The sequence below is a fragment of the Petaurus breviceps genome, unplaced genomic scaffold (assembly GCF_028583685.1).
Source record: "Petaurus breviceps papuanus isolate PSGF00001 unplaced genomic scaffold, PetGlider_PUasm1.0 90919, whole genome shotgun sequence".
Classification (NCBI taxonomy): domain Eukaryota; kingdom Metazoa; phylum Chordata; class Mammalia; order Diprotodontia; family Petauridae; genus Petaurus; species Petaurus breviceps.
Window position 1 is genome coordinate 39,028,842 of NW_027187378.1, and position 13,328 is coordinate 39,042,169.

The window sequence follows — 13,328 nt, forward strand, 5'->3', positions numbered from 1 at the left end:
GTTAGGTTATATGCCTGACCAGCCTCCTAATAAGTATCCTTGGTGATTTTAAATGTGCCTGCAGAATGGACAGACTTCCAAAGGAAGGCTTGTTTACGGTCTGTGTGCAGGGGATTATGGGAAAGGTGAACAGTGGATGGACCCCCTTAGAGTCTGGAAGAATTGAGTTCAAATACTGCCTTGTACACTTATTTGCTGTGTGATTCTGGGCAAGTCACTTAACTGTTTTCTGCCTCAGTTTCCTCATCTGTAAAGTGAGAATTATACCACCTACATACAAGTGTTGTTGTTATGAAGAAAAAGTGAAATATTTGTAAATTTCTTTTTTAAGATTTGCTTTGCAAATCTTAAAGCACTATGTAAGTATTAGCTACTATTACTACCAAAAATAGGTGGAGGGGGACAAGGACATGGGTCAAATAACTTCTTGACATCCTTCTAGTCCTAGGATTCTATGATGCTTTTTCAGTTAAAATTGCTCATCTGTTGCTTGCTAGTCTATAAATAACAAAAATTGAAGAATGACTAAGATATTTCTAATCATTTCCAATGTAGGAATTTCTGTTTTTAGAGGCAGAGAGATATAGTAGATAGAATGTTGGACTTGGGATCAGGAAGAATTACCTAGGTTCTAATCCTTACTCCAACATTTACTTATTATGGGATCATCAAGCTTGTTCTTTCAGCCCTCCAAGCTTCAATTTTCTCATCTCCAAAGTGGGGGTGGAGTGGGAAGGGGGAGTAATAAAAGCAATAATGTCTATGTTACAGAGTTATTGTGAGGATCAAATAGCTTAGTACGTGTAACAAAAAGTGTACAATAATAAATATAATATAAATGTCAATTATTATTAATTAGGACTTTACCATTTAGCTGGAATTTTTTTATGGCCAAGAGTTAAACATCAGTAGAGACTTCTGGGTTGCTGAACTCCTGGGGAATTTTTAACCTCTTCCTACAAAGAAATAACAGCCAGAATAGTATCCTGTCTCCTTTCATTTTATATGGGAACAAGAAAAGGAATTATTTCTTTTATAACATTAATGGCTTATTTAAGGAAACCTAATAACTGATGTATCTCTGCTCATAATTAAAGGGTTGTTTTAACCACAAGATAAATTATTAAGGAGAAAATAAATGCTTATCAATATATTGCAATAAAAACACCAGGCTTTCTGCATATGCTATTAAAGGGGAAAAATGCCTCTTCTAGTTCCAAAATTCCATGATTCTATTTTTAAAGATCTGCTACATTTTATGTAGGAATAGTAACAGCTAGTGATTCAATCTAAAAATTTTGGTGATTATGTATGAGACTCTCAATGCAATTGAGGACAGAGAAACTTCCTGAGTACATGATGTAAGAACTTGCTGGGAACTAAGCTTGCCAGCTACTGAAAAGTCACCCCCGCCCCCAAAGTACATTTTTAAAAGAGCCAATTGTCTAAAGAAGACTATTGCATTCAAAAGAATCCTCTTTTGTGTTCTTTTAAGAATCAAGTATTGACGACAAAAATCAACTACATTTATAATAATTTATTATGGTTGCAGGTCACTTTCCACATACAATAAATTATAGAAACTATTGCATCTTTATAAAATATTTTGAGTGTAATTATCAAATGCTAGTATTAAAATGCAGTATCTATGAAACCTTAATCATGGCAAAGTTTAGCATTTGTTAAATTTTTCTTTTCAATCTGTAACAGACTTTCACAGTATTTCATTCAATTATTTTAACTTTTGTGCAACCAGTATGAAACATATATATATATGTATGTATTTTTTTAAAAAGCACTTTATAGATCAGAAGAGCAAGACAAAATAATTGCACAGCTCTGAAGAAGCCATTTTAGGCAGTCCCTTGAGTTTCTACTCACACCCACGTGGTGTGAACTTTTTAAGGCATTTTAATAATGCAAATAAAACGATCAATTGTTGATCTTCTAACGTCCATTCCAACAGACAGCTTTGAGGCTTGGCAGTTTGTTGTGCTGTTGTTGGGGTTTTTTTCCCCCCAAAGTTCAACAAAAAAAATCTGTAAACACGTGTGGCATTCACTCTTCCCCGGCTCGTAGAAAAAAGTTCAGACTGAAACTCAGGCCACTGCCCCAGGGGTTCTGTCCGAGTGATATCGGATAGATACCTCTTCCTGCTGTCTCTGGCACTCCTCCCGGCAGAATCTGCTTTTCCCCAGGACACCCGCAACAATCCTTTCCCACTGGGAGAGTTGCTCATGGCTGCCAGGAGTGTTTCTGCCTCCTTTTCCGGCAACTTTTCAGTGTGTGAAATGAATTTGAGTCAATTACAGCCAGTTGGTTCTCGGGCTTGGAGGTCCTTACCCGAGGCTGCCAGGCAGCTGCAGGAGGCATTTTGTCAGTATCCCACAGACGCAGTTTCATTCTTTAAATGGTCTTGTCCTCTCAAGCCATTCTCTCCTGCTTTACTCGTTCAGTGAACTTTGATCGAATATTTCCGGAGTTTCAGAAATTGAAACAACTTGTCTTTGGTCCTCTTCTTCAGGGCCATCAGAGCTCTGGTCTTCTCTTCCAGATCTTGGTCGATAGAGAAGATAATCTTGGCTCTCTCCTCAGCTTTCTTGTCCCCAGAGTTTTTGAACAGCCTCTGGAGGGATTCTTGGTCTATGTTTTCGAAGATGTTGCCCACAGCTTTCTTTCGGGCAGCGGTGTCAAAGTGGTACCCGTGGACAGATGGGCTCACTCTCAGCGAAGTAGACATGGTAGCGGAGGAGGCTGGCTGGCTTTTCGGAGCTTTTGTCTACAGAGGCTCTCGCTGGATTGGGCTCTCCTAAAAAGGCTGGAGAAAACTCATCCCCGGGGCTGCTATTTAAAGGCAGTGCAAAGACTCTGGGCTCAAATTACTCTAGTGACATCAGCATGATCTAAAGGAAGAATAATCAGAGACAGGTTTAACAGTTCAGCTGCCAACATCCTGTTCCTTTGCACAAGGGTTACTGAGAGCTCTTGTCTGGGATCGTGGAGTGGCATTATCCACCGCCCACAACCCCTCTTAACCTGTGAAGAAATGATTTTACAGATTAATGCGCCCTCGCTTTAGAGAGCAAGTTTGAGCCACAAGTGCGAAACTTGAGGGCCAGGGCTTCCAAAAGGTACAGCAATAAGACACACATCGCAGGGGTCAGAAGTCAGAATTCAGTTAATTCAAGGCATTTCGCTCCCAGGGGCTGAGTCTCCTTTAGCGGTACCCTTCGGACATGCCTCTACCCAGCACTTTGGATGATGCTGAGAAAGTTTACAAAGTTGGGCCATTATTCTGAGCGGAGATGGGAAGTTTATGTATACAACAGTGAAACTGCACTGCTTCGAAGCATGGTTCCACTCCCTTTGTATTTATTTCAGAGATAGATCCAGGTGCTGCCCTTCACCTCGCCGTTTCTGGCACTCTTAGAATTTACAGTGTTTTCCTGCTCTCCATCCTCTGAGGTAGGTAAGGATCAGGAAACCGAGATGCAGTATGCTGAAGTGTTTTGCCCAAGTTCAGATGGATTAATAATAATAATTTGTATAGCATTTAATATTTGCAAGGCTTTTTACAATTATTATTTTATTCTCATAAGAACCCTGGAAGATTGGCAGCATTATTATGCCCATTTTACAGAAGGAACTGAGGCGATTTGCCCAGGGTCACAGAGGGAGTAAATGTCCGAGTCTGACTTTGAACTTGGATCTTCCTGATTCCAGGTCCAGAGCCCCATCCATTCATTGCACTACTGACTCCAATCCTTGTCCTCTTTCCATATTATATCACACTTCTTCATGAATAATCATTAAAAATAACTGACATTTCTAAAGTGCAATAAAGTTTTCAAAGTTTACATGTTCTCATCTAAGCTTCACAACCCTGTAAAGTAGGTATTGTAGATATTATTATGTCTAATTTTATAGAGGGGTAAATGAGGGCTCTGAGAAGTTGTCCGTTATCAGGATGTCAGAGTGAGATTTAGACCCAAACTTTCCTGCTGTCAATCTTAGAATGCCCTTTGCCATACCATAATGCCTTTTTTTTAATACCGTAAGAATAAATAAATAAGTATGAAAATAAATATAAATACACACACGCACACACACAACTTCTGAAAAAGCACGGAGCAGAAATAGTTCAGCCACCAAGTAACCCTTCTGACAGATTTTTTTTTCCTTTCCAATAGAACAATTTCTTTGTTTCTATGCAGACGGCCTCATGGTGGTGCTCTCCTTTCAAACAGTCCTTGCTTATTCTCCACAATATCTAAGTACACAAACAAAACACCACAGGATGTGTATAGGACCCCTCACCTGACCCCAGCCCGGAGAAACTGCCTCGACTCTGAAGTTCCATCTTTAGCATGTATCAGAAGTCCTGTGATATTTTCCTTCCCAGGACTACACAAAGAACTCCTGTGTCCTTTGTACCTAATTCATTCAATAAAGCCATGTGTAAGGAACAGCTGGTTTTAGCTTTCTTCCTATCTGTCAGAGCATATTCAATAATGTGTGGCTGAGGGGTGATTGTAGTGGGGTGCAGGAGAAAGAATGCTTGATTTAGAATCAGGGGACCTGCCTTTGAAACTCAAAACTTCACATTTAGCTACCTATATAACTTAGGCAACATGACCTAATCTCCTTTGGCCTCAATTTCCCCATTTGTAAAATGAAGAGAAGGGGCAGTTAGGTGGCACAGTGGATAGAGTTCCAGGTCTGGGATCAGGAGGACTCATCTTCTTGAGTTGAGATCTGGACTCTGACACTTATTTGCTGTCTGACCCTGGGCAATTCACTTAATTCTATTTGCCTCAGTTTCCTCATCTGTAAAATAAGTTGGAGAAGGAAATGGCAAACCACTGCAGTATCTTTGCCAAGAAAACTCCAGATGGAGTTACAAAGAGTCAGACATGACTGAACAACAGCAACGACAAAAGACAAGGAGAATGATCTCAATGAGCTATACTCCCTGTGATGCTGAGGGAAAAGTTCCTCCTAGATCATTCCTCCCCATTATCCTTGCTCTAAAGCTATTTCATTCTTCACCTGGAATTCAAACCCTTCCTTGCTCCTCTTATCCTGACAATGGCAATCTTTTAGGATGCTTCACAGCACCTTTTGGAAAATCTATATTCTTCAGGCAAGTGTGGAGTACCATCTCCCTCCCCTTTGTTCTTAAATAAGGTTGTCAATTTGTCTCAATCCCAACTCCCAGAAATCTTTTGCCTTTGTTTACTCTTCTCAATTTCTACTGCTCCGTCTGAGTAGAGGCTCTCATTATCACCTGCCTGGACTACAATAACAGGTTCTTTAAAGGTTTTACCGCCTTCATTCAGTTTCCCCACTCAATCCAGCCTTCACACTGCTGCTGAAATAATTTCATGGACATGGATCTGGTCTTTTGCTCTTCTGCTGAAAAACATCCAGTGGTTTTCTATTGCCAGACCAATAGGGCCCAAATTCCTCTGCTTGATGGTCAAGGTCCCCTATAATCTGGTACCACTGTACCTTTCCTATTTTCATCTAGAGATTCTGCTTCCCTCTACTCTGTGGTTCAGCTACCCTCTGTCCTGCCTCCCTCCCTCCCCAAAGCTGCATTCTCTTTTCTCTAGACCCTTATCTATGGAATGCCCATTGGGAAATAACTCCCCTCCATCTCCTCATCAGCTGAATATTGTCTACCCCTCCTTCAAAACCCAATCAAAATGTCAGCTCCTCCAAGACTCCTTCCCTGATATCAGAGAACATTATTAATCTAGGATCATGAAGAAAATTTAGAAGTTACCTAATTCATTCTCCTCCCATTTTACCAATGAGGAAACTAATCAAACTTAGGCCCTCAATCTATATCCAGAATTCTTTGTACTATTCTACATTGCACACCCCATCTCACAATTAGTAAAGACCTTTCCCTTAGTTTCTCACATAGAACATTATTTTAAGCCTCTTTAATGCATTCCTTTTTGTATTATAATTATAATTTATGTGTGTCTTGTGCCCTCCCCCCACTCCAATATTATAGACACTCTGAGGGCCTTGTGTATGCTTTATTATTAATAAGAATAGATTTGTTTATCACTTTATGCCATGTAGGCAATAAAAGAATCTAAGCTCCATTATGGCAAATCGTGTAACCCAACAAATATTCATATACTAAAATGGGGGAGAGGGCGTGGTTCACAGGGTAGTGGCTCCACTCTTCCATGTCCAATCAGCTGCATAACCTGTCTCTTCAAAAGTTCTAAACAATGTTTTTGCACAAAGTACTGCAGCTTTCCTTGAAGACTGCCTAAGTCCATTTAGATGTATTTAACAGATAAAGGGGTTTCTAAACTCTTTGGAAGACAATACAATAAACAAGTCAACCATGCGGATTTCTATCTTCCAGCTGTGTAAAACTATCCTTCCTGCTCAGATTGGGCAGTGCCCTTTGCCCAAGGTAAATTCATACACTCATGTATGTCTTTCTACACCACACCCATCTCCCATTTTCACCAGTTAGTATAAATATTTACAGTGAGTGATCTAGACAAGTCTAATAAAAGAGATTAGAAAAGGATTTACAGATCTTATGTGGACATATATAATGTGTTATACAGATATAGGATAGAATTTGGTAGTTTTCTGTGGTAAGGAGAGGAAACAAAGATGGGGTTTTAGAAGGGAAGTTTCCTAACCAATGCTCACTCTTTCTATTTTCCCTTGGGAAGCAGCTTGTCAGAACTCAGGTTCAGACAGGGGGGTCCCTTGTAGTTTTCCAGTGGCTGGTTATTACTTGCTTTGGAGTAGTTTCATGCCAATTGATTTCACAGCTATGAAATGAATGACCAGTTTAATTGGCATCATGGTTAGTATTTCTTTGGGGTGAGATCACTTGTAAAATCTGGAGTTGGGGTAGTAGTTGTATCCTAATTTTAATTTCATATATTGTTTATTCTTCATGGTCCTCCTATGGCATTTTTCTTTGTTTAATACTTCTTATCTTCAGTCTGTTTTCCATACACCGCTAGTTTTGGGAACAAAAATTAAATTAACAATACCATTATTTTTTGTAAAGGATATGTGTCAATTGACTACCCCATGGTAGTCATTATCCCTGTGTAGTCTCAGCCCAAAACCATTTTTGCTGGTCATAACTCTTGCATGTGTTGTTTCCCCCATTAGAATATAAGTTCCTTGAGGACTGGAAAGTCAATTTTTTTTGTATTTGTATCTCTAATGCATAGCATCTAAAAAACTGTCGATCATTAAGCAATTATTAAGTTTCTATGTGCCAGACCCTGTACTGGGAACTAAGGGTACATTACAAAGAGTTAGACAATTCTGAGTCTAAATGTTGTTGTTTAGTTGTTTCGGTCATCTGCTTACTGTTCATGACTCCATTTGGGATTTTCTTAGCAAAGATACTAGAGGGGTTTTTTTTTTTTTTTTGCCATTTTCTTTCCTAGCTCATTTTATAGATGAGGAAATGGAAGCAAAAAGGGTTAAGTGACTTGCTTAGGATCACCCAGCTAAGAAGTGTCTGAAGCCAGGTTAGAACTCAGGACTTCCTGACTACAGGCCTGGCATTCTATCCACTGTGCCACTTATCTGCCCAAGGTTACACTTAATAATTGCTTTTTCGTTCAGTCATCCATCCATTTATTCACTTATCAAATTATTCTTCCTTGACTCCTTTGTATCTTCTAGACATCTGAGCTATTATCTGCTCTCTTTATCATTGTTGTTGTTTTTCGCTAGGAATAAGTCATGGAAGCTCAGAGTCATCTGGGCTATACTGCACAGAACAAGAATTTCTCCATCTATAAAATAAAGCTATTGGAATAGACATCGCTAAACTCCATTCCAGCTCTAAATCTGTGGTCCTATACTCCCACTACAATGTATCAAGAAAGGTATCATCTGGTGTTTGTTTAAAGACCCCTACTAGGGAGAAACTTGCTCTCTCCCAAAGTATCCCATTCCTCTTTGGGATATCACTTATTAGATCATTTTTCCTTCCTCAAAATAAATCTGCCTCTTTGCTACTCCTGGCTCCTTTTTCTGCCATCAGGGACCAAGAAAGATAAACCTCAAGGACTCTTTTTAGTGATCTGCCTTCTGCAATCTAAAACATGTATAAGATAGGAATTGTGGTATGGTGGAAAGTATGTTTTATTTGAAATTAAAAGACTTGAGTTCAAAATTCCAATTTGGGTAACTTTAGGTTAGTTAATTAAATTCCCTGGACCTCAGTTTCCTCATATGTAAAATGGGGGAAGTTGAATTAATGACTCCTAAGATTCTTTCTAATTCTAAAGTTATGATCATTTGACAGCAAACCATCTCCTTGTTCCCTGACTGGATCTAAATTTCCAAATTTCTGTAGTTGTTTCATGGGATCTAAAGATATACACTTGCATCCTGGCTCCATTTCTTTCTTGTTCACTGTGTGACTGTGAACAAGTCACTTAACTTTTATGATTTCCAGTTTTTGTTCTCTAAAAAGGACATAATTATACTTGCATGGTTTTACCTTATCAAGTTGTCATATGGATAAAAGAAGATCATGTATTTATAGTGTTTAAAGACTATAATCCAATTTAACTAAAACTTTGAAATATTTTTAGAGACCTCTTAGGTACATAGCACTATACTAGGCTCTGAGAGGAGGCAAATAGTGTGAAACAGAACATACATAAGTGAGGGTGGTATGAAGTAATATCACAATCAGTACATAAGAGACTTTCGAAGAAGGTGTCGCACGAAGTTTGAAGGCGGGTCTTATTATCAGTTAGGGAGCTCAGAGAAGGCTGCCTGAAGAAGATGGTATCTGTGTTGGATTTTAAAGGGTGGGCAATTGGACTTCATTGGCCTTCTAGTCTAGCCCAGTCCTTCAAAGTATACCCACTACAACATACTCAATAAATGGTCATTCAGTTCTACTTAAAGTCCTCTGAAAAAAGACCACTCACTATGCTCTTGTCTATTTTTAGATATCTCTAATTGGTAGAAAGTTGTTGTGGGGTTTTTTTTTTCCACCTATTGCTACTGATTCTTCCCTTTAGGGCCAAGCAAAACAAGTCTGATCTCTCTTCCAAAGGACAATCCTTTGAATACTTGAAAAGAGCTATCATGTTCATTCTGAGTTTTCTTTTTTCTTTAGTATAAACATCCTCAATTCTTTCAAACATCTCTTATATGGAATGAACTCAAAACCCTTCAACCATGCTGATTCTCTTCCTCCAGACATTCACCAGTTTATCAGTCCCCTGTCTAAACTGTGGTGCCAGAACTGAACAAAATACTCTGATCAGAGCAATGTACGATGGTACTATAACTACCTTATTCCTAAAAAGCCATGTCTTTCTGCTGCCTAGGAATTCATTAGTGTTGGGGTAGGGTGGGAAGGGAAGGAGAGTGTTGCCATATCATGTTATTGATTCATGTTGAATGTATAGTCTTCTCAAACTCCCATATCTTGTTCAGATAAACCCCTGTTTAACCATGGTACCCATCTTGTACTTGGAAAGTTTATCTTTTGAGCCCAAAGTTAATAATTTATATTTATCTTTATTAGATTGAATCTAATTATTTTCAACCTAATTTTCTAGCCTATCAATATCTTTTGTATTCATAGTCCAGTTTGGATATGAGTGTTGACAAACTGGAGCATAGTAGTATGAGATAAGTCAAGGAACGTAAGATGGTATCTGAATAAGGAGGGTCTTGAATAACACACTAAAAGATTTTCATCTTTAGTCAGTGACAACAGGGAGCTTTTAAAGAATTTTGAGAAGAGTGATATTCATAAGGAAGGCAAGTTTGTATCTTTGGCTTTAGAGCCCAGAAGCACCCTAGAGAACATTTAATTTGATCCACTCTTTTTACATAAAAGAAAATTAAAACCCAGAGAGATAAAGCAACTTACTGATAGTCACACAGAAACGGACTATAAACCCAAATTCTTTGACTCCAAATTCAAGTGTGTATGATGGGTTGGAAAGATGAGAAAGTATATGGAGTTTATTTTGTTCAGTTGTTCGGTTATGTCCAACTCTTTGTGACCCCATTCGTGATTTTCTTGGTGGAGAAAATGGAGTGACTTGCCATTTCCTACTCTAGCTCATTTTACAGAGGAGGAACTGAGGCAGATAGAGGTAAGTGACTTGCCCAGGGTCAAACAGGTAATAAGTGTCTGAGGCCATATTTCAACTAGGGTCTTCTTGACTCCGGGCCTGGAGTTCTATCCACTGCACCACTTAGCTACCCTCTGTAGAGTTTACAAATTGGCTTAAAATAATAACAGTAGCAGCAGAGTATCAACAAGAAGAAGAAGAATGATTTGGCTGTTTGCAACACTTGAACCTGTATAGAATCAACATGGCTTAATGACTAGAACTCTGAATTTGGGGGTCAAAAGTCCTAGGCCTGATACTGTTCTTTATTACTTGTGTGACTTTAGTCAAGTTACTCAGCTTCTCACTCTTGTTTGGCCTCAGTTTCTCATCTGAAAAATGGGAAGATTGGATTGCATAACTTTCATATTTCCTTTCAGGTTCCTTTGATCCTATATGTGAATATAAGCTTTATTTGGTCAGGGTCTTGGTATTGTCTGAACTTTGAATCCAGCATGTAGTGCAGTTTCAGGAGGTTATTATAATATCCAGAAGGCTTTAATTCAATTCAATTAAACTAGCATTTATATAGCCAATGACTTTATGACAGGCACTGTAATAGGAGCCAAAACTCAGAGGCAAAATTGAGTCTCTACTCCAAGGAGCTTATATTCTATAGGGAGAGACAATGTGTCCATACATGACTTGACTATGGATGGAATAAATACAATATGAACAATGCAAGGAGAAAGACTTGAAGCAAGAGGACCAGTTAGGAAGCTCTATGTTCCATGTAAGAGTTAACAAGGACCTGAATTAAGGTGGTGACCATGTGAATAGAAAGAAGAGGACAGAGGAGAAGGATGATCTGCGGGTAAAAATTGGCAGGACTGGCCAACAGCAGACTGGATTTGGGAAGGGAGAATGAAGAGCTGTGAGCGTGACTCCAAGGTTTCAGATCTGGGTGATTGGAAAGATGATGGTTCTCTCAACAGAAACACAGAAAACAGAAAGGGGATAGGGGTGAGAACTGTCTTTGGGGGAGGTTGGGAAGAGATAACAAGTTCCATTTTGGATATGTTGAGTTTGAAAAATGGAATATCCAAGTAGAAATGTCTAGCAGTCAATTGATGATAATAGTATCATAATGAAAACCTTTATTAGAGGAGCGGCAATGTGAATATTCATTCTTTTGTTCAATAGACACTTAATAAGCATTGTGGCAAGAGTGTTGTAATAGTTGCTGAGCCTGATAGAAAAAATGATATGGATCTTGCTTGATTTTATGGAGGTTACATTTGTATATAACTTAAATTAAGCATTCCATAAATCTAAATTATCAACATCATTATTATAATTCTCATTCATTTGATTATAGATATGACTCATTTCATATAGATATAGATAGATAGATGATAGATAGATAGATAGATAGATAGATAGATAGATAGATAGATAGATAGATGATAGATAGATAGATAGATAGATAGATAGATAGATAGATAGATAGATAGATAGATAGATTTCAGAGAGAAATTATCCTGGAACAAGTTGCCATCCTACTGCTATTTTTAATTTTAATATTGACTGACTATTATGGTGATGGATTAAATAAATTCTTTTTGGAATTGAATTACAAAGTCAGAGTGTAAACCCACTTTCTATAGGCTCACTGAAAACATCTTTGGGACATCTCTAGTAGCAGAAAGAATGACAGGGGTAATAAACACTTCATCTAGTTCTCACGTGATTTGGATTTTTTCATCAGTTCTCTATATTTTGAGAGTTTTTCCACTCCAAACAGACTAGAGGTTGTGAGTATTTAATATGGCAATATCTACTAAACATGTTTTTCTCAAATGTTGTATGGGGTGGGGGGTGGCATCAATATTATGTCTGGGCAATTACAGACGATATTTTGTCTATGATGATTCTCTAGTTTTTTACAACAATTCTAAAGGATATTTTGGAGTTTCTGTTTATAGTACATGGGTCTGTCAATATCAGTTTGTAAAGATACCAAGTTTGTGTTATATAATACTAGCCATGGCATCATATTATTGTTGTTCAGTCATTTTTCAGTCACATCTAACTCTATGTGACCCCTTTTGGAAATTTCTTAGCAAAGACATTGGAGTGGTTTGCCATTCCTTCTCAAGCTCATTTTACAGATGAGGAAACTGAGGTAAACAAAATGAAGTGACTTGCCCAGTATTACACAGCTATTAAATGTCTGAGACTGGATTTGAACTCATGAAGATGAGTCTTGCTGTCTTGTAATTATTTAATAGATAAACATTATTATTGTTATCATAAACTGAGATGCATAATTGTTCTGAATCCCATATCATTTCTCTTTTATAAACAGGTTTATTTCCTCTTTAGTCTTTTGGTTGGAACCCAGAACCTTTGTCTTTTATTATTTTATTACTTGTGACAAAGGTCACCAATTATATTTAGGAAGATGGATGTTAATATAACTTTCTCAATCTCAAAACAAAACTTAGATATGTTTTCAAACCATTCTAATCTTCAGATGATGGAGAAATGTTCACAAACCTTCCCACTGAAATAGGGGATGAACTTTTAAAAATCAATTTCTTTTCTTTCGAAAAATGACAGCTCTGATCAATTTTCAAATAGAGCTTCTTTTTCAGTGATGTTTTTGCCTTTGAAATTAACCAGCTGTCTTTGTTTAAACAATCAGTCTATATTTGAATGTTTCCTTAAAAAGAACTAAAGATAAACTGTTGCTTTTTTAGAAAAAATTTTAATTAGCTAGTCAGATTTTAAGGATTCAGATATCAAGCCCCTGGCATTTACAGCTTCTTTAAAAAGAAAACAGTTGTGAGCATAAACTAACATGTTTTTCTCAGGAAATGAACATGAGGTATTTGCATGTATTTATAGCTTAATGTGATTCTGTAATCTAAAATTAAAGTAGAAATGACTCTTTATAAACCAACTCCCCCACTTTCCCACCCCCCCCACCCCCATGACAGATTCCCCCTGGTAATTCTGAAGCTAGTATAATTCAGGGCTCCTCAATGTGGGAGGCCAGGCAAAACTGCAGACAGGCTACCAAGAGTGCCAGTATCCAACAGTGGTTAGAAACCATGGGAATCATCTTGTCCAAGACTTACCTGAATGAGCTCCCACAATAATGATTATGCATCCTCAGTATGATGATGTCTAGTAATGGAGAACTCACTACCTGATAGGAGCTTA

The 13,328-nt window shown here is 38.0% G+C and overlaps 1 protein-coding gene across 1 annotated transcript; it reads right to left on the reverse strand.

Moving 5' to 3' along the window:
* Positions 1 to 1,522: 1,522 nt before the first annotated feature.
* Positions 1,523 to 2,923, reverse strand: TCIM (transcriptional and immune response regulator). Its single transcript, XM_069075848.1, has one exon. It carries the CDS (start codon positions 2,738 to 2,740, stop codon positions 2,453 to 2,455), a length of 288 nt encoding a protein of 95 aa, XP_068931949.1. The 5' UTR covers positions 2,741 to 2,923; the 3' UTR covers positions 1,523 to 2,452.
* Between the last annotated feature and the right edge of the window lie 10,405 nt (positions 2,924 to 13,328).